The sequence below is a fragment of the Lissotriton vulgaris genome, chromosome 10, assembly GCF_964263255.1.
Source record: "Lissotriton vulgaris chromosome 10, aLisVul1.2, whole genome shotgun sequence".
Classification (NCBI taxonomy): domain Eukaryota; kingdom Metazoa; phylum Chordata; class Amphibia; order Caudata; family Salamandridae; genus Lissotriton; species Lissotriton vulgaris.
In genome coordinates, this window is record NC_141698.1 from 625338572 (window position 1) to 625361582 (window position 23011).

General features: G+C 44.3%; 1 protein-coding gene across 4 annotated transcripts in view; it reads left to right on the forward strand.

The window, feature by feature from the left end:
• Positions 1–23011, forward strand: part of NUB1 (negative regulator of ubiquitin like proteins 1) — a 398514-nt gene that overhangs the window by 243211 nt on the left and 132292 nt on the right. For all 4 annotated transcript variants that reach the window (XM_086941460.1, XM_086941462.1, XM_086941461.1 and 1 more), the window contains one exon: positions 11522–11629. In XM_086941460.1, the coding sequence (XP_086797586.1) occupies positions 11522–11629 (108 nt within the window). The remainder of the gene's footprint in view (positions 1–11521; positions 11630–23011) is intronic.

The window sequence follows — 23011 nt, forward strand, 5'->3', positions numbered from 1 at the left end:
TAAGAATGAACTCTCAACTCAGTACAAACTGTTTACAGTACTCAGTTCTCTACTGATATCAATTTCATTTCTTTAGCTTTGGTGTATGTCAGTGGTTTGAGACGGATATAAAGCTGTTCATAGTAGGGCATTTGTTTTGGAATTGGCATTCACTATTTGACTTTCTCTGAACAGTCGTATACAGATTAAACACTGTGCTCAATGAGGGTATCCCATATATCGGTGGTTGATTGTTAATGTGAACTTTGCCAACGTGTAAGGCAATTGCAATTTATACAGCTATATGTGGCAAAACGAACCTTGGATGATGTCATCAGTGATGTCATTTGAGATGTCCTGAGTGATGTCATAAATGATGTCATAGAACAGGTCATGAGTGATGCCATATGTGAGGTCATAAGCAGTGCATGGCAGGGTCGCAATTTATAGTTAGTGCTACTAACTATAACTGCAGAATTATTATTGTTTTGTTTAAAACTTTAACACTTGCACTGAGAAATTCACCTAATTTTAATGTTGCTTTAACCTTTCGCTTTTTCAGTGAAATTCTAGGGCTTTGTTTTTTTAAGTAAATTCATTTTTTGTGAGTGTATGTATGATAGAATGACTGTATAATATATGTTGTGTTGAGACATTATTTTAGTAAAATAATGTTTTTTTTTATTGTAACAAAACAGAATATGGTTCATAGTTTGCAAAATCTTTGTAAAATGTGTGTGAGAATTAAACAGATACATTTTGCAATTGAAAGTGTTTATTTGCTCAGGTATTTGAACTCTGATTCTGAGATATGTCACCATCAATCTTTTTTTTCTTCCAGATTTTATTTGTCAAAATAGCACATATGACGCAGATCTCTCAACCCCAGAGCAACTGCTGCATGAAAAATACAAAAATTGACTTTGACCATTGTACATATTTTAAAGACAGGAGAATATGAAAGTCAATACGAATACAATCAAACCTTCCAAACAACCAACCTCCCCCACCCTCCCCACCCTCCAGTGCACCGTTCCCTTATTCCGGAGCAACATATCACTCATTCGAACTGCCATTGGTCAACACAAGAGCCCATCTTCCACAACACCATTTCCTGCCGAACAATTGCGGACAACACACAAAGGAATGCAAAGTGCGGGGGAGACTCGCAACAAGGGACTCGGGGGGTCACACTGGGTCTTGGCTTCAGTCTCCCACGGCGGATCAGACCCCAGTCAACGGTAATATGCCCAGCGCCTCCAGATCTTATATTGCGTCCGGGGACACCCTCTGGCTTCAAATGTAGGGATCTCCAAGCCCATACAAAAGTCCATACTATTTTTCCAGGCCGAGACCGAGGGAGCAACTGCTGCTTTCCAGGTTCTAGTTATGTCCCTCTTCGTCAGGATAAAACCTAGGAGCATGAGATGACGCTTGTAAATTATGCCCCGATCCCTTCCATCACCTGTAGGAGGACTAACTTCGGCGAAGTAGGGAGTTCCCACCCCAACACCTTGGAAAGACAGGCCAGAATCCCTCTCCAGAATCGTCCTAACGCAGTGCAATGCCATATAGTATGCATCAGGGTCCCCTCCTTGTGTTTGCTACGGAGACACACCGGGGAAGCCACCAAGCCCGCCTTCCACGTCCGGGCTCTGGTATAATAAACCTGATTAAGGTATTAAATTGAATTAGCCGCAGTCTCATTGCAATTGCCGCCCCTCGCAGGGAAGCCGAAGCTTCTGTCCAGTCCTCCTCCATCATCTGACCCACATCTCCCTCCCATGCCTCCCTTAGATGATGCAGTGAAGGGGAATAGTGCGTAACCAAGGGCTAAGAGATTTTAGAAATCTTATGATCCAGGAGGTACCCCATAAATACCTTGGCCTACACAAGGCTGAACCTCGGCAGCAAGTCCAGACCCTCCAAACAGGGGAATATAGCATGCCTGAACTGTAAACATTTAAAAAATGGGGTCTTCAGCATCTGAAAATCCTTCTAAATGTCTTGAAAAGACTTTAAAACCAGACCTTGCATAACGTCCCCTAAAGTGGATATCCTAATGCTGTCCCAGTCAAAGAACCCTCAAAGACTTGCCAGTTGCTGAAAATGGCCATTATGCCATAGTGGGGTCTCCCTAGTCAATCTGTTCCACCAGCCCATTCTACGTAGCGCTTGCCTCCAGATCTGAAAGACAATCCTCATGGCGGACGGTAGGGAGCGCCGCAGCGGGGCAGAGTAAAGAATAGTATGTAGGGGTTGGTCGCCCATGCAGCACTGATCCACTGTGTAAGCCAGTTCCGCCCTGTCCACATACCACCACTCATTCAAGACAAGTAGATGTGAGGCAACATAATAAGACCAAATATCAGAAGTTGCTAGCCCCCCGCAATATGTAGATGGAAAGCAAGTCCGAATCGCCACACAATCCGCCCCACCATCCCAGAGGAACTGACCCAAGGCAGAGTTCACCTGACAGAACCACAGCGGGGGAATCGGATAGGGATGATTCTGTAATTGATTCAGTAGGCGCGGGAGCGACACCATCTTAAAAATAGCTGACCGGCCATAAATGTACAGGGGCATGTGGGACCAGGTCTTAATATCCTCATGCACTGTCTCCCAAACCGGTGCAAAGTTTCGCTCCCATGCCGTGGTGGGAGAATCAGACAGATACACCCCCCATATATTTCAAACCCCCATGCACCACCTGAACCAACAAAGCCCAGGAACCAAGCCCGCCCCCACCTCCCAACACCCACAGGGTGGACTTCCGAGGATTCATATATAGACCCGAGGTTTCCCCAAAGATCTGCATAATACGAAACAGCCGGTGGCCCGTCCTATCTAGATTGGTAAGAAAAACAACACATCGTCGGCGTATTGGGCGATGCGATCAGACAATCCGTGCGCCCACTCAAAACCGGACACCTGAGCATCCATCCGCACCCAAGCAGCCAGGGGCTCCATTGCTAAAGCAAAAACATATGGGGATAACGGACACCCCTGCCTGGTGCCCCTCCCAACAGAGAATGCAGGTTGCAATTCTCACCAACGCTGTCAAGTCCGTGTATAACCGGGTCAGGTAGGACAGAAAGCGCGGCCCAAAGTTTAGACTCCGTAGGAGTGCAATAGATACACCCAGCTCAAAGAATCGAACGCTGCTAGTAAAATTGCTGCCCGTTCCTCCAGTCCCTGCTGGACCGTCGCGACCGCTACATGTGCTCGTCTAATATTGTGGCGGGTAGCATGTTGGGGCATAAACCCAGCCTGGTCCGGATGTACGAGCGAGGTTATATCGGGTCGAAGACGATTAGCCAACGCCTTGGCCAAGATCTTGGCCTCAACGTTCATGAGGGAAATAGGGCGATACGAGGCATGGTGCTCGGGCGGTCTACCGGGCTTGTGAAATACCACTATCTCCACATGTCTCCAATCACTGGGCAGTCTCCCCCGGTCCCTGGCCTCCCCCCTACCCTGCGATAGTGGGGACCCAACTGCAGGAAATATTTTTTACCACCATTGCTGTACTAGTTTAGTATAGTCCAGAAAGATCAAAATACGCAGATTGTCAAACACCAACGGCTCCTTGAGCCAGGCCTGTTTCAGGATGACGTCTCTGTCGTGGTAATTGAGAAGTTTGGTGAAAATCGGCCTCGGGCGGGCTCCCGGAGGGTGCTTCTGCATCAGTGCCCTAAGTGCACACTCCACCACAAAGCAATTCGAGATCTCCCCAGGGGGGAGCCAGCCCTCGAGCCAGTCCATAAGAAACCGCTCCATGTTCCCATTTTCGCATCCCTCTGGGAAGCCAACAAAGCGCAGGTTGTTGCACCGCTCTCTCCCCTCCGCATCCTCCACCCTCGAAGCCAGGCTCTGTTGTGTAGTTTCAAGGTACGATACCTTCTGTTGCAGAGTGGCAACCACATCCTCCACACCCAAGACCCTTGTCTGTCTGTCTCCGTGATACGGACGACTGTATTCCTCAGGTTCATCGGAGCCGACTGCCCCGATCTTGGCTTCTAGGGTGACTCTGGATTGGGTAATAGCGGCCAGGAGAGCTGCATTATCTTGCACGCATTCTGAGACCCCCGAGTGTCGCCGCTGGAGTTCCCTGACCCGTGAATTTATCCATCGTGCTCTGTTTGGTCGAGCCACTGTCGGGCTCATCCCTGGTCATAGTGGCGCAATCACTGCCACTGACCCCGGCTGAGAGTACCCCAATAAATGGACTCACCACTGTTATGAAGTAGGCCGGAGTCTCAATCCCTTGATGCCCAGACTGGGACAGGTCTCCCTTCAGGCTCTCCCCCTTCTGGCCTGCCCAAATGAACTCTCCCGAGGCACCTCAGACACGAGGTCCACCCCCCAGCAGCCCGACACAACCTCCAAACCCCCAAAGAACACACTCCTGAAGAGAAGCAGACGGAGGGGGGGAAGAGAATGTGTTGGGCCCAAACGATGGATTTGGGGGGCGCTGACCACAACCAGGCCGCCCACCCCGGCGATGCTCCCCACTGCACCTCTATCGCTGCAACCCGATTTGGCCGCCGATGCACTCAGCGCTCCCCGCCAGCTGCCCCCCCCATCAAGAGGCCGCCCCAGCAAAGTCCACCGTAATGTCCAGCTGACAGCCGGTCAAAATAATTCACTGATCCCCTGCACTGCGGCCGGAATGCAGGCTCACCCCTCTGCGGCCCGACAAATCCGCCGATCACCCGGCAAACCCAAACTCGCAAATGGGGGGGAGAAGCGAGGAGAGGAAAAGCGATGGCCGTCATCGGGCTACTTTCCCAGCAATGCGGCGGTACTCATGCGCCAAGGCTGGGCGCGGACACAGGAGAGGAGCAGGGTCCCTCCGCACCCCCAGGGTTTTGTGTATGATGCGGCCGAGGCAAAAGTTAACTCCTAGAAGGCGCCAGCCGGCTGCTCCCTGCACTCCCGGTACCGCCACAGCAGATCGCCGCGACCCAATCAGGCCGCCGGTATTCTCGGCTCCCCCATTGAAGATCAAGGGGCTTGGGGATCGCCAATGCTCGGGGCAAGCCCCACTCCTCAGGCCCCGGCCGAGGCCCACGCGACCACCATCGCGGGGCTCACTCCATCTGCAGCCGTCGCGGCAACCAGGCATTGCGGTCAGGGAACCAGGCAACACCCCGGCTCAGAATGCGGCTGCGTTACAAGGAGGCCGACCAGCAATCTTTTTTGAGGTGTCATTACTCTCGCGAGATGCTTGCAGGACTCTCATGAGATCGTAAAGTTCTACATTTCTTTGCCTTCTATAATGTTTCAAATTGCTATTTAATGCTAATCTAAAATACAGTAGTGAATAAAATATGGTTGATTATTTATTTTTTATAATAAGGTGATGGCTCTCGCGAGGCACTCGCAGTAGCCACATGCACAATCCCTTCGTGGACTCAGAGGGTGCTGTACTTCCAGTTTGGCTCTCATAAACCACTAGCAGAGATCCTGCATTTACAATTGAGTTAATTATAGTGTTTACTGCAATTTTTAACAAAATGGAACATTAGACATGTTGTTTAAGGTAGAATTATTATGTACTGTTCTACAGAAGATATAAAGGAAGAATTATTTCTTACAAGAGGTCTATAGGAGGAAACACACCCTAAGAAAGGAATCTGATTGGTTCATATGGATGTCTTTACTTAGAAGAAGATGATTCCATCCTATTTTGCTATATTTCACTATTGGACTTTGGTGAGAGTACTTATATTTGGCTTGCTCTCCTATCCTGTTTCACTTTGAACAGAAAGATATCTTCATCTTCTGCACCACCACAGTCCCCGAAGGAATCCTTGGTGTGGTAATTCTTTGATATGAGGCCAGGTGACAAGAAGGTGTCTGCAAAGTACGTGACCTGCAAACTTTGCAGCAAAGAGTTCAGCCGGCGCAGAAATAAACAATATAGTATGAGTACCACAGTAGTGTGCTGACACCTTAGATCCTTGCATCTGCAATGGCTTGTACAGGTAGAGTTGGCTTATGCTAGGGACCTAGACAACTCTACAGGACCTTCAACATCATTTGCTTCAGGTGATATTGTGCTTGCTCAGGTTCTAAGTGCACAAGCGGACAATAACCCTGCTTTTTTAAATAAATCACTATTTTGCTGCTTGTACAAGCAGATACTTTTTTCATCAGAGACCAGCAGGTTAGCCCGGGACAAGCTTGGCCAAGAGCACAAGTATGTTTAAATTAAGATGCGTCTTGGCATTGAAAAAGAAGATAATTCCAAAAAGGTCTGGTGATTACAAGACATGGATGCATGCAATTACGGTCTAGCTAGGTTTATGCCTATTGGTCACTCTTATCTGTGAAGTTTTCACTTTTTATTAGAATTTATGTGCCAGACGAAGTCCCACTTGCAAGTGTGCATTGACACTTCTCTGGCTGTTGGAAAGGTCTGCATACTGAGACACTTGGCAAATGGCTGATTGAACTCTACTGAATGGCTTAGTGTGAAAGAGTTTTATGTGCAAGTCTTAGTGGATATCTTTAAAGGGATATGGTTCTCACTCCTTAGTCATCCGGAGAATGCAACAGGTTGATGGCATAGTTTGCAAAAGCCTTTCACTCTATGAACATCACTGGATCTCTTGGGGTAACTAAGAGTTTGCACGTAGTTCTTACAAGCTTAAAGTTTTAAATATGTGGGATTTCTCCGGATCTCCCTATATTTCTTCATTGATCTGCAATTTTGGCATCTTCATTCAAATATGGCTAACCCCCAGCACCTTACTGTTGTTATTTTTTTCTCCTCCTTTCTTTGTTTCTTTTCCTCCTTCTTCTTTCTTTGCCCTCCAAAATTTCTGTTGTCTTCTGCATATGTTTCAAAGTAAGTTGACCAATTTGTAGTACCATCCACGCTTATTTCTCTTCACACTTCTACAGTCATTTGGAAAGTCTTGTGTACTAACATGTTTAAAAAAAAATAATCAACATGCCATCTCCATTGCTAATAGTCTACTTTTCCCTTTGGAATAGTAGAATTGGAAATGGAGGGGAAGTGTATGTGTGTCAATAACAAAAGCACAATGTCCCTAGAGGAACCATTTGAAGAATATTACTCAGTTGTAACAATGTCACATACATGAACATTTAGTCTGAATGGCCACAGGGAATGAATGTAGATATACCTGACTGTATCAAAACGGTGTATTTTTTATTCCACTTGAAGCATTAGCAACTTAGGGGGTCATTAGGATGTCGGGCGGATTGCCCCCGCCAGGCTGGCGGTAGCCACCGGCAGCCTGGCGGGGGCAATCCGCCCGACATCCTTCCCTGAATTCCCCCCCGCCATATTACAATGGCTGGGGGACCGCAGCGGAGAAAAACACCGCCCGCTACTTTTCCGCCCCGGTCGCCTTGCGGCCGGGGCGGAAAAGGAATAATACGGTGGCGGTGTCTATCAGACACCGCCAGCCATATTATGATGGGCTTTTGGCAATGCCGCCACGGAAAGGCAGGCGGACTTCACTCTGGGTGCCCCGTGCGGGCCCCCAGAGTGAAGTAGAGTAGGGGGGAGCACACGGGGGGGGTACCTGTGGTACCCCCCTTCATTTGCATTTACAAAGCGGCAGGCACAGCGCGGTGCCTGCCGCTTTGTAAATGCAAATGTGAAAGTGCTTTTTCAGCATTGTGGCGGGCGGTGCTGAGAGCACCGTCTGCCACAATGCTTAACATGCAGGATGTGCCCGCCACTGTGGCGGGTACATCCTAATACCACCCCCGCCCTTATGGCGGGCGGTCCCGAGTCCCGCTAGGATGGCGGGCGGACTACGTCCGCCCTTCATCATAATGACCCCCTTAGTGGAGAAGTGTGGCTCAGGGGTTAGGGGCGGCAGACCCGGAATCTGAGATCGGTCCTGGACCAGGGTTCAATTCCCCGCCCCGGCGGGTCTTGGGCTAAAAATTCCACGGACTCGATAATTCTCGTCCCGGTGCCTCCTCGACTCATGGGTTCACACTCTGCGACTCTGGGCAATAGCTTGCTTAATCTCCTCAATGGCCCCTCGCGGCGGGATGCCTGACTTTCACCCTGTGGACACCCTGTCGGGGCTTCTCACAGGGGAATACCAGGACGGGTTCCCTAGGCAAGCGCCAGGATGCCCTTTGTGGTGACAGGTTGCGCTATATAAGTATACCTACATTTACATTTACATTTACAGTATCTGGCAGCAAACCTACTACCAACAAAATCACACATTATTTAGTAGTAGTATATAAAACATCTTTCGCAACAGTTATGGATAATCAAGAAAACCATATAAATGAGAATTAAACACAACATATAGTCAAATTAACATCCAATATCTGTAATGAATATGCGAAACGATGCTAGGCATCAACGTTTCGGTTCCCTCGTTGGTTTAACAAATTCTTGGGACCATCTCCAGGACAGAAAGTTGCACATATACATATGTCTTTTTAATCAGACACTGTAGAATGTGGGAACAGAAAAGTCATGTAAGATAAGCTTCACAATTGCTTGACAGAGCATAAGGAATGGCCTCACTGGGTCCGCAGACACCCGTCTGTAAAGTACGAGCGCCTAGCATCGTTTCGCATATTCATTACAGATATTGGATGTTAATTTGACTATGTTGTGTTTAATTCTTATTTATATGGTTTTCTTGATTATCCATAACTGTTGCGAAAGATGTTTTATATACTACTACTAAATAATGGTGATTTTGTTGGTAGTAGGTTTGTTGCCAGATACTAAGTTGCTAATGTTTGAAGTGGAGTAAAAAATATACTGTTTTGATACAGTCAGGTATATCTACATTCATTCCCTGTGGCCATTCAGACTAAATGTTCATGTATGTGACATTGTTACAACTGAGTAATATTCTTCAAATGGTTCCTCTAGGGACATTGTGCTTTTGTTTTTGAATATACCCAGTCCCGAGGAGATTATTGGGTGGCTCTTTTGATATCCGTGTATGTGTGTTAGCACACATGCACTGAAGCAGTGGGTGAGATGAGAGGATGAAGTCCATAGCGCCCATCTTTCGCTCTTCATTTTGTGGCCTTGCACTGTACTGTGTAGTACACTAAAGGGTGACCGCTCTACCATGGGACACAGGTGAGATTTCACATGTCTCACCACAGTTATCGCTACACCTCAAGGACATGGGAGGGAAAGAGGGAAAGTAGTGCTGGTCATTCACTGGTTCTCTGGGCTGTGTACCCACTTGGCATTGGTATGAATCAGTTCTGTCTGTGGTCATGGCCCAGGGGGTGCTATTCTTGGTGTTTCGAAGATCTAGTAGAAGACATAGCAAACTGGTCAGGGTAGAAGACATGTCCTAATGCCGCCCTATTTACCAAAACCTGATGAAGGTCCACCCCTGCCAAACAGTCTGTCTCCCAGCCATGAGACCATGAGATTCTACACATTAGGAATTGTCAGGATTGGTGCTTATCTACCAATATTCTGTAAATATGTGTCCACAACACCTAAGGGCACAATGCAATATCAGTATAAAGGCCTATTTCTGGTACCCCAGTACTCCTAGAAATCACTGCATGAGAAGACCCACAAACCAGTTGGGGATGCCCATAGAAATTCTAAAACACAGGATTACCAACCACCACAGGTGATCCGAAACACTGTCTTCTGGAATTCAATAAAACCCATTCAGTTTTGAAGCAGCCCATCTCTAAATGTATGGCAGGGCATGGCCAGCCATGCACCAAGATGGCTACATAGTGCAATTGCTCTCACCCTGCTTCTCATCATCCTGTGGAGTTCTGCAGCACATAAAGGCGTTCACATGTAGGTTCTGCACCCTCTGGGTCAGCGGCTTGTTGCAGGATGTACAATTGTGTTCACTCCTACTTCTGAGATATGTGGAGGGTGTCACCATACCGACCAGAATACTTGCAGCCATGCTCCTACTACTGGCCAGTCTAAGAGTAGCTATGGCATGGATTTGGGATGACTCCACTGTAGCTATGCAATGTTACAACTGCAGCAGTGCAGGCCTAAAGATACCTGTGATCCACTAAGAGGCTATTTGGAGGCACCAATACACCCAAGGGAGTAACCACCTAATAAAATAGTTATGGTCTCTGTATGTTGTAATTCTCCTTTAATGTTGACTGGCCACGCATCTGTGCTGAATATGGCATGGGACTACATGTGGCAGGTTGATATGATGTATTTAAATGTCTATCTTGTAGTCTAGACAACCATTATAACTGTTATGCCCATATTAGCTGTTTACTCTAATGTATCTATTGTTGTATTAACGCTGAAATTGTGTGCCGAGGTCATTACGTTATGCATCCTATTACCCATAATGCTTTGTACTGTTAGTTCGCACTTAACGCTTGAAACAAATAAAAGTCTAAAAAATATATATGTATGGCAGAGGGTAGCAACAGCATTACCCATTTGCGCATCCAAACTCTTTAAACAGTCAACTCCACAGATCCATGAAAGAGATGAAGCTGCAAACGAAACAACTTCTGGCAAGGAGAGAGAACTCTGAGAACCTATTGCAACCCAATAACATCAGAGCGATAACTACAAAATTTAAATTGGGCAGCTGGAAAAAAATGTCCATTGTTTCTTACTGCTTGAGAACCCGATATGCCATTGATTAATTAGAAAGGCATGCATAGTGTATCATAATCTTTTAATAAGAACACTGAGTTTTAACTGGAAACCTTACCTATGTCCTCTTTTTTTAAAACAAAGGAAGAAACTATGTGGACAGCCAGAAAGTGGTCTGGCCTTCTGGAAACCACATAAAATATACCTAGATGCCACCCAGTTCCCAATAGCAAAAGAAAGGGATATATGACAAGAGATACTTTACCAGAACAGCCACAAGTTGAACAGAACTGAAATTCCCACATTTTTTTGTAGCAGGACGTCATTTACTGTTTTTTTTCTTGTTATCAACCAGCATGCAAAACTTCACACATCTCTTCAGTAAACACAAACATAGGCTTACGTATTTATTCATTTTTAAATATAGAATGCCATGAGGATAGACAGCCATGTGTGGTGTTTGCGGCTCCAAGAAAGGGGAATTGTTTTGAAACGGACAATTTTCAGGTGGATAGTGCTGTGTATAAAGACATGCTTACTATGTGTCTCGAACTAGTGTCTATAAAGGAATAATAGCACATTCCACCGCAAGTTGAATAGCTACATCAGTTTTGCAGTAGTACATCTGTTTAAATCTGTCAGGTTGATAGACAGGCCTTGCAAACATACTTACTTCCGACATTATTGTTGTGGCTTATTTCCTTAAACCTGGGCCCTCTTTATCATTACATTCTTTCTCCTACTACAGACTCCTTGTTCTCTTCAGTCTGTTTCCCTTCTCTTTCTTTTTCACTTTCTAACTGCCAAGGGGCATTTGTATGACATGGTCATGTTAGCAGTTGTTGGAAATAGAAAACTGCTAAATAATGCTGAAGAAATGTGTACTGTACAGATTTTTTGGGGAAAAAGTGCAGAACCAGAACTGTGATTGCTTACATTTTTTTTGGTATTTTTCAGGGAAGTTATGGGCGTGAGAAGGTGTTATTTCTAAGACTTCATCTACTTCAAGGAATTGTGCAGTATCACAGTGGTAAAGGAAATCAGTCTGCCGAATCACTCTCAAAGGTTAGTTGACTTGTCGTAATGGATATTTCGCAACACAGATTTCTCAACTTTAGAAAATTCAAGGGTGCCAGACTGGATCTGGAGTTTCAACCGCAATTGCTCCCACACGCCAATACGTGCTGCTGTCACTCTCTGCTAAGGTATTGGATGGCCTGGAAGTGATGGCCCTTCGATGCAGATCCGCAGCTCTGCTCCCAATTTGGACAGTTATACCAATGCCAAAATTCAATGTATTCAGTATAGTGTGCATAAGGGAAGAGTGTTCCTCACTACTCCCCTTTCCTAGCAACAGGCTTTAAACCGTGCTACGAATGCAGGAAGGAGATCTCGGTCACAGATATGCACAATATTTGTCTTTGATGTCTAGTTTCTGGTCATGATTCAGAGTCCTGGGACAAATGCTCCTGACTCACCTGAAGGCAATGATGGAGCTGGAACAAAACTCTTTCTCATGGAGCACAAAAAGCAGTCACATGTAGAACAATCATAGGGGTGTTGCTCCAAATCGTGAGGCCACTTCTGCGCCAAGACCCAGTTGCAATCCAGGTCTTCTGGTAAGCCTAAACCCAAGTCCTATTGGTCCCAGTAGGGTTAGTCAAGGCGGGTTAGTCAAAGATGGCCGAGGCACGCCCCATTGTCCAGGGTTGTCTCCGACTCCCACAGTAGACAGAGGTCTTCAAATAAGCTGTGATCTACATTGTCAAGTCCATGCTGGCTCACTCTATTGTGCCTTTGGCCCCTTGTAACCGCGAGAACCACCAGTTACGCTTCTGCGGGCAGATCCTTACCCTACACACACAAACTGCACTGGCTTCCTCCTATCTCCAGTGATCAGTTCCACTCCAGCCACTGAGGCCTCACTGGTCCTGACCATACAGATGCCAATTCCGGATCTGATCCAGACACCCAGAGCCAACAATGGCCCACACTATACCATATCACGTAATGAAATCTATGCAGCCTTCCGGATTGAATGGTCCATAGCGTCTCCCTTCTTTAACATGGTTGTCTGCAGGGCAGCAGAAGTACTTGATTTACTACTATCTACTATTGAAAAAAAAGCAAACTTTGTGACGCAAATTGTACAGCCTGGGTCTGCAGCATCAGAGCTCTTGCTTGCTTTCACCAGTGCCCTAACAGACACTTAATGGCTACTTTGACAGAGCTGTGTTAGACTCCCCCTGTCAGTTGCCCAGCAGCTAGATGAAACAGTCCATCCCCTGGTGACCCAGGTTTTTTTATCCAGCATCCGAGTCTGGAATGTTTAGTGATAAACAATGAGGAAGGCCAACCCAAACATATTCCCTTCTGTGGCGCTAAAAAGGGCATCAAGTAACTTTGTCGAGTTCTGCAAAAGAGTATTTTCCTCTGTCAGTTTTTCCTGTCTGTCTACTGGGCTGTTATATATGTACCCTGTGGGACATGGCCAGCAAGATCTTTGTAGCTGTCCATGACGAATTAAGAGCCACCCTTTTCCGAACAATTCAGGACTAGCAACATTTTTCCAAATACATATTGAGGACCAGTCTTGACACAACAGCCTATGTCCATGGGCATCAGTATTTTGCTCAGGCATCCTGCTGGTTTTCCTAGTGACATTCAGACATCTTTAATGGACATAATCTTTGATGGAACCAGACTCTCTGAAGAGAAGTCACATTTGGCATGAGAACGTTTCAACGCTGGTTGCTTTTTGGCCCGCTCCCTAGGTTTACTTTGACCTGGCTGCCAGTTCTACCAGTAACACAGAAAAGTCAGAGGCTATATGCAGGTGTCTTGTCAGTTAACAGTCACAGCCCCCACAACCAGTTCAGCGGTAGACACAGACTTTTTGCGGTTCATAAGTATGTGGTTATGGAGGTTGCTGCAGTGGCTTCTAAGCTGCTTCGATATCCCCTTGCTTGATTATACACAGCCAGTAAGGGAAAGGTTAACCAGCTGGATATCTATCACTTCACATTGGTGAGTGCTACATATTGTTCATAAAGGATATGCTCTGCCATTCTTATCATACCTCCCTTGCATCCCACCCATTACTATTCCGGTTTCAGTAGATAATGCCATGATCCATCTGCTGTAACTCAAGTCGTTTTTGGCCAAGGGGGCCATCAAGAGAGTACCCGATTTGGAAAAGGGTGAGAGGTTTTACTCGTGCTAGTTCCTGCTGCTCAAGAAGGTCAGAGGGTTCAGACAAATTTTTGAGTTTTGCCCCCTGAATACCCTTTTACAGAAAGACAAATTAAAAATGCTCACTGTGGCCTTGGATCTTTCGGCATCGGACCCATGAGATAAAGGCTATGTCAGCCCTCTATGAAGCCTTGCTGCCCTCTCTATATTTTTAAGTTTCCGTGACTAACCTTGATTATACAAGTTTCTTGTGATGAGGTTCCTAAAAGGTTTGAAACACTTGCCTCTGCCAAAGCCCTTCATTATACCTCATTGGGACTGTAGATTCATCCTCACTTTCCAATCGGTTTGCCATTCGAGCCTATGAGCGGTTGCTCTCTGTCTCCCTACCATCAAGACTGTTTTTTCTAATCACAATCACTTCTGTGAGCCATGTCCGTGGGTTGCAAGCGCTATTAAAACAACCCTTGTACACAGACCGCCCTCTTTCCTGAAATATTGGTACTTAGCACATGGGCCTCTTTTCTGTCAAAGGTTGTTTCAGCCTTCCAGGTGGGTCTGTCCATTACCCTTCCTGCTTTGTTTCTCTGTCACATCCTTGGAAAGAGAAGGAGAGGCTCCACTGGTTTGATCTGAGCAGAGCTCTCAGTTTTTATACAGAACACAATAAGGAATACTGGGTGGACGACCATTTTTTGTTTGTTTTCTGGACATTTCTAGTGTTGGAAATGGAAAGCAGTGCAAAAAAGGACCCTTTCCTGGTGGATCATCCTGTGCATTAAGACGTGCACTACCCGGGTCAGGTAGAAACCCCCTGAGGTCCTAGAGGTTCAGTCCTCGATGGCATTGGCAAGGGGTGTTCCTGTCCTATACATTAGCCAAATGGCTACCTAGGTGTCCATGCATACATTCACCAAGCACTACTGCCTCAACAGTCAAGTCTGCATAGCCCATTATGACCGCAAGCTTCTGCACACACTTTTGGTATTAGGCCACTCCTCAGACAATCCACCTTTTGGAAGTCACTGCTTGGGTATGTATTTTGAAGGTGACGAACCTGCTGTTAGAAGTATTCATCAGAAGAACAAGTTACTTGCCTTCAGTAATGTTTATTTTGGTGGGTACTCTAACCAGATTCCTCATCACTATACATTCTGCTTTTTCTGTGGTGGGGACTCTTGGATTGGTAAAGTGCAAGACAAAACTTATACCAGCATGCAGGACTGGCATTTATATGCAGCTCAGCACAATCAGTTGTGGGGAAGAGTAAGGCCTTTGCAGAGTTTGGCCGTGTGACCTGTCGGTGTGCAGAAACAATTGCTATAGAAAATCTAGATCCCCTTTCGTGCGTGGAAATAACCCGAATGCCAGGGATCTGCAGTTTGAGTGAGTATCCATCAGATCGTTAGTGAAGTTAACTGACCATTTTACTGTATCCTATTTTCATACATAATATTATCGGAAAATAAAGAAGATGGAGAATACTGTTGATGTTTTTGCTTTCAGCTTTTGTATTTGTGATATATATTTACAGAATGTACGAGACGATCCATCTCATTTCTGCTCTTATTTTAAGGGAAACACACCACTGCATGACAAGAACAATAAATTACTTCTGAATCCTCAAATGACAGAGGCCTGGCAAACACACATCCCTCTTACAGAACTCTGCTCCCTCTTCATTATTTGTAAACGTCATCATCCATTTTCTTTTATTTCTCACATCCCATTGCTAATAGAAGTGTGTTTGCAGCCGCAGTTTAATGGTGTCAGTACATGGAGACCATTTTCTCAGGTGTTTTTTGTCTTTGCAGGGACAGTACTTTTCATTTTTTTTCTCAGGTTCTGTACATTGTTTCATTGGATCAAAGACTCTTAGGCAACAAAGACATACATTGTCTTGTTGAAGTGCTGAAAACCATGTTTTTGCAAAAGGGATAGTGTACAGTAAAGAGGACAATATTGACTTCTAGTGTCACTAACATGTGCATTGCTGTTTGCCCATTGAAGCAAGTCTCATCACTTGCAAGTGTAAGAGCAGAAACATTGGGCTGGACTAAACCACTGGGTAGAAGGATTATTTTTTCTAGATGCTGACTATCTCTGACTCTATTCCTCCTGCACAATCCCAGTACCACTGCGCTGGTGGATCCAGATGCTTATAGGCTTCAAGCCGCATCCTTTCTCCATTGTCCACTGTTCCTTTCAAGGTCAGCGGTTCCTATGTTTCACCAGAAAACATCTTGCTGATTGACAGACTCCATAAATAGTCAGTTCCCCTGTGTCATTGGTAACTAGTGTGCAGCAAAACCTCTTGTGTTCTGGCCTCTCTGCAGTTATTATTACATGATCTGACTCTTAACTTTAATGTAACAATTAACAGGGTGGGAGGGCTGGGCATATATTCTTAGCCCTCTGCTACCTCTGCTGCCTTTTCGTGGCAACATCTTCCCCTTTCTGTACTGGGGATTTCTGAAAGAAAAACATTTTTATTCAGAGACCTATGTTTAGGATTGCAGGAATATTTCTTGGCACAAAGCTCCCCCAGCGGAGCATTAGTAACATAGGTGATGGACAACACCATACATGTAAATACAAGTTACTCTCGAAAGTCTCTACTTTTGGGGATTGAACTACGTCTCAAAACCAGATATGGATCACATCCACATCGTTATTAAAGCAAATAGGCAAAAAAAACTGCTTAGGCTCAGATGAATTCTTAATATCCCAAGTGCTGCCTGGTGTGGAGATTGTATACTAGAACACATTGCACAATGGAGGGTGACTCACCTGCCTGATAACAATGTGTTCTTTCAGACAAAGTTTCCATTTAAAAGTTTTAAATTAACATTTTGGATTATCTGGAGGTGATAAAGGAAAATCAGCAGGGGAAATCTGGGGGAACAGTCAGATAGCCGCACATGGCACAAGCACACCAGACAACTGAAAGAGGAACAGTGAGGAGAAAGTAAAAATCCAGAGTTCACTATATGTCTTACCTACTCTTGCTAGAATTCCCTTGAGCTGCTCAGGGATGCAAATATAAGCCAGAGCTGCCGGAACCAAGGTCTGAGGAAGATGTCAAAGATGTGGCTCGACTGCAGTGATCATCTGCACTCTGGCAAGGCAGTGACTGTCCTTCAACAGTCTTTGCTGGAGCTGCTGTGAATTTCCTAGAATTTCAAATTTCTTAAATCAGATGCTTGTGCCATGTTGAAGTGGCGCTCCACTTTTTCGAAGTCTTTGTCAATCTTTTGCATTTCCTGTACCCTCCAATGAAAGCAGAAATCAAGAAAGCAAATGTAAATATTCTGCACAGGTTCCCTTTGGGACATGTTTGAGGAACCTATTTCTCAACTTACCGTGTATTTTATGAAGGAATACATATGTTAGGTGGGTTCTTCTCATGTTGCCTATTTTCCACGAGTGCCATAAGAGAAGCTGTTCTTGGGCCATCTCCTGGCCTTTTAATTAAGATGATCAAAGATTAGTTTACATCAACTCTTACACTATGTATCAACGACTCTGCAGCTGACGACGGTGACTCCATCGACTGACCTTTTGTTTCCTTAACCTATTGTTCCTCCTATAAACTCCAAGTCCTATGTCACCAAGTACCTACATTCAAGTTGTGGATCAGAGACCAAGTCTGTGTTACGTGACATCAGTGTCACAAGGTTGTAGTGTTTCCTTTTCAAAATACTTACAGCACTATAAATATAATAATCAGTATTCATCTCAAACACATACTAATCTAATATGACTAAGCAGAAATACTACACTCACTACCAATCCACATCAGATGTCCTTTATCTTCAGTTGGTTCTGCAAGAGCTGACGTATCAAACGTTTGAGAAACCAAAGAGAGCAACATATTTGATATACCTACAAGTGCAGAAACCTTGAGGACTGGCATTTATATGCAGCTCAGCACAATCAGTTGTGGGGAAGAGTAAGGCCTTTGCAGAGTTTGGCCGTGTGACCTGTCGGTGTGCAGAAACAATTGCTATAGAAAATCTAGATCCCCTTTCGTGCGTGGAAATAACCCGAATGCCAGGGATCTGCAGTTTGAGTGAGTATACATCAGATCGTTAGTGAAGTTAACTGACCATTTTACTGTATCCTATTTTCATACATAATATTATCGGAAAATAAAGAAGATGGAGAATACTGTTGATGTTTTTGCTTTCAGCTTTTGTATTTGTGATATATATTTACAGAATGTACGAGACGATCCATCTCATTTCTGCTCTTATTTTAAGGGAAACACACCACTGCATGACAAGAACAATAAATTACTTCTGAATCCTCAAATGACAGAGGCCTGGCAAACACACATCCCTCTTACAGAACTCTGCTCCCTCTTAATTATTTGTAAACGTCATCATCCATTTTCTTTTATTTCTCACATCCCATTGCTAATAGAAGTGTGTTTGCAGCCGCAGTTTAATGGTGTCAGTACATGGAGACCATTTTCTCAGGTGTTTTTTGTCTTTGCAGGGACAGTACTTTTCATTTTTTTTCTCAGGTTCTGTACATTGTTTCATTGGATCAAAGACTCTTAGGCAACAAAGACATACATTGTCTTGTTGAAGTGCTGAAAACCATGTTTTTGCAAAAGGGATAGTGTACAGTAAAGAGGACAATATTGACTTCTAGTGTCACTAACATGTGCATTGCTGTTTGCCCATTGAAGCAAGTCTCATCACTTGCAAGTGTAAGAGCAGAAACATTGGGCTGGACTAAACCACTGGGTAGAAGGATTATTTTTTCTAGATGCTGACTATCTCTGACTCTATTCCTCCTGCACAATCCCAGTACCACTGCGCTGGTGGATCCAGATGCTTATAGGCTTCAAGCCGCATCCTTTCTCCATTGTCCACTGTTCCTTTCAAGGTCAGCGGTTCCTATGTTTCACCAGAAAACATCTTGCTGATTGACAGACTCCATAAATAGTCAGTTCCCCTGTGTCATTGGTAACTAGTGTGCAGCAAAACCTCTTGTGTTCTGGCCTCTCTGCAGTTATTATTACATGATCTGACTCTTAACTTTAATGTAACAATTAACAGGGTGGGAGGGCTGGGCATATATTCTTAGCCCTCTGCTACCTCTGCTGCCTTTTCGTGGCAACATCTTCCCCTTTCTGTACTGGGGATTTCTGAAAGAAAAACATTTTTATTCAGAGACCTATGTTTAGGATTGCAGGAATATTTCTTGGCACAAAGCTCCCCCCGCGGAGCATTAGTAACATAGGTGATGGACAACACCATACATGTAAATACAAGTTACTCTCGAAAGTCTCTACTTTTGGGGATTGAACTACGTCTCAAAACCAGATATGGATCACATCCACATCGTTATTAAAGCAAATAGGCAAAAAAAACTGCTTAGGCTCAGATGAATTCTTAATATCCCAAGTGCTGCCTGGTGTGGAGATTGTATACTAGAACACATTGCACAATGGAGGGTGACTCACCTGCCTGATAACAATGTGTTCTTTCAGACAAAGTTTCCATTTAAAAGTTTTAAATTAACATTTTGGATTATCTGGAGGTGATAAAGGAAAATCAGCAGGGGAAATCTGGGGGAACAGTCAGATAGCCGCACATGGCACAAGCACACCAGACAACTGAAAGAGGAACAGTGAGGAGAAAGTAAAAATCCAGAGTTCACTATATGTCTTACCTACTCTTGCTAGAATTCCCTTGAGCTGCTCAGGGATGCAAATATAAGCCAGAGCTGCCGGAACCAAGGTCTGAGGAAGATGTCAAAGATGTGGCTCGACTGCAGTGATCATCTGCACTCTGGCAAGGCAGTGACTGTCCTTCAACAGTCTTTGCTGGAGCTGCTGTGAATTTCCTAGAATTTCAAATTTCTTAAATCAGATGCTTGTGCCATGTTGAAGTGGCGCTCCACTTTTTCGAAGTCTTTGTCAATCTTTTGCATTTCCTGTACCCTCCAATGAAAGCAGAAATCAAGAAAGCAAATGTAAATATTCTGCACAGGTTCCCTTTGGGACATGTTTGAGGAACCTATTTCTCAACTTACCGTGTATTTTATGAAGGAATACATATGTTAGGTGGGTTCTTCTCATGTTGCCTATTTTCCACGAGTGCCATAAGAGAAGCTGTTCTTGGGCCATCTCCTGGCCTTTTAATTAAGATGATCAAAGATTAGTTTACATCAACTCTTACACTATGTATCAACGACTCTGCAGCTGACGACGGTGACTCCATCGACTGACCTTTTGTTTCCTTAACCTATTGTTCCTCCTATAAACTCCAAGTCCTATGTCACCAAGTACCTACATTCAAGTTGTGGATCAGAGACCAAGTCTGTGTTACGTGACATCAGTGTCACAAGGTTGTAGTGTTTCCTTTTCAAAATACTTACAGCACTATAAATATAATAATCAGTATTCATCTCAAACACATACTAATCTAATATGACTAAGCAGAAATACTACACTCACTACCAATCCACATCAGATGTCCTTTATCTTCAGTTGGTTCTGCAAGAGCTGACGTATCAAACGTTTGAGAAACCAAAGAGAGCAACATATTTGATATACCTACAAGTGCAGAAACCTTGAGGACTGGCATTTATATGCAGCTCAGCACAATCAGTTGTGGGGAAGAGTAAGGCCTTTGCAGAGTTTGGCCGTGTGACCTGTCGGTGTGCAGAAACAATTGCTATAGAAAATCTAGATCCCCTTTCGTGCGTGGAAATAACCCGAATGCCAGGGATCTGCAGTTTGAGTGAGTATCCATCAGATCGTTAGTGAAGTTAACTGACCATTTTACTGTATCCTATTTTCATACATAATATTATCGGAAAATAAAGAAGATGGAGAATACTGTTGATGTTTTTGCTTTCAGCTTTTGTATTTGTGATATATATTTACAGAATGTACGAGACGATCCATCTCATTTCTGCTCTTATTTTAAGGGAAACACACCACTGCATGACAAGAACAATAAATTACTTCTGAATCCTCAAATGACAGAGGCCTGGCAAACACACATCCCTCTTACAGAACTCTGCTCCCTCTTAATTATTTGTAAACGTCATCATCCATTTTCTTTTATTTCTCACATCCCATTGCTAATAGAAGTGTGTTTGCAGCCGCAGTTTAATGGTGTCAGTACATGGAGACCATTTTCTCAGGTGTTTTTTGTCTTTGCAGGGACAGTACTTTTCATTTTTTTTCTCAGGTTCTGTACATTGTTTCATTGGATCAAAGACTCTTAGGCAACAAAGACATACATTGTCTTGTTGAAGTGCTGAAAACCATGTTTTTGCAAAAGGGATAGTGTACAGTAAAGAGGACAATATTGACTTCTAGTGTCACTAACATGTGCATTGCTGTTTGCCCATTGAAGCAAGTCTCATCACTTGCAAGTGTAAGAGCAGAAACATTGGGCTGGACTAAACCACTGGGTAGAAGGATTATTTTTTCTAGATGCTGACTATCTCTGACTCTATTCCTCCTGCACAATCCCAGTACCACTGCGCTGGTGGATCCAGATGCTTATAGGCTTCAAGCCGCATCCTTTCTCCATTGTCCACTGTTCCTTTCAAGGTCAGCGGTTCCTATGTTTCACCAGAAAACATCTTGCTGATTGACAGACTCCATAAATAGTCAGTTCCCCTGTGTCATTGGTAACTAGTGTGCAGCAAAACCTCTTGTGTTCTGGCCTCTGCAGTTATTATTACATGATCTGACTCTTAACTTTAATGTAACAATTAACAGGGTGGGAGGGCTGGGCATATATTCTTAGCCCTCTGCTACCTCTGCTGCCTTTTCGTGGCAACATCTTCCCCTTTCTGTACTGGGGATTTCTGAAAGAAAAACATTTTTATTCAGAGACCTATGTTTAGGATTGCAGGAATATTTCTTGGCACAAAGCTCCCCCCGCGGAGCATTAGTAACATAGGTGATGGACAACACCATACATGTAAATACAAGTTACTCTCGAAAGTCTCTACTTTTGGGGATTGAACTACGTCTCAAAACCAGATATGGATCACATCCACATCGTTATTAAAGCAAATAGGCAAAAAAAACTGCTTAGGCTCAGATGAATTCTTAATATCCCAAGTGCTGCCTGGTGTGGAGATTGTATACTAGAACACATTGCACAATGGAGGGTGACTCACCTGCCTGATAACAATGTGTTCTTTCAGACAAAGTTTCCATTTAAAAGTTTTAAATTAACATTTTGGATTATCTGGAGGTGATAAAGGAAAATCAGCAGGGGAAATCTGGGGGAACAGTCAGATAGCCGCACATGGCACAAGCACACCAGACAACTGAAAGAGGAACAGTGAGGAGAAAGTAAAAATCCAGAGTTCACTATATGTCTTACCTACTCTTGCTAGAATTCCCTTGAGCTGCTCAGGGATGCAAATATAAGCCAGAGCTGCCGGAACCAAGGTCTGAGGAAGATGTCAAAGATGTGGCTCGACTGCAGTGATCATCTGCACTCTGGCAAGGCAGTGACTGTCCTTCAACAGTCTTTGCTGGAGCTGCTGTGAATTTCCTAGAATTTCAAATTTCTTAAATCAGATGCTTGTGCCATGTTGAAGTGGCGCTCCACTTTTTCGAAGTCTTTGTCAATCTTTTGCATTTCCTGTACCCTCCAAAGAAAGCAGAAATCAAGAAAGCAAATGTAAATATTCTGCACAGGTTCCCTTTGGGACATGTTTGAGGAACCTATTTCTCAACTTACCGTGTATTTTATGAAGGAATACATATGTTAGGTGGGTTCTTCTCATGTTGCCTATTTTCCACGAGTGCCATAAGAGAAGCTGTTCTTGGGCCATCTCCTGGCCTTTTAATTAAGATGATCAAAGATTAGTTTACATCAACTCTTACACTATGTATCAACGACTCTGCAGCTGACGACGGTGACTCCATCGACTGACCTTTTGTTTCCTTAACCTATTGTTCCTCCTATAAACTCCAAGTCCTATGTCACCAAGTACCTACATTCAAGTTGTGGATCAGAGACCAAGTCTGTGTTACGTGACATCAGTGTCACAAGGTTGTAGTGTTTCCTTTTCAAAATACTTACAGCACTATAAATATAATAATCAGTATTCATCTCAAACACATACTAATCTAATATGACTAAGCAGAAATACTACACTCACTACCAATCCACATCAGATGTCCTTTATCTTCAGTTGGTTCTGCAAGAGCTGACGTATCAAACGTTTGAGAAACCAAAGAGAGCAACATATTTGATATAC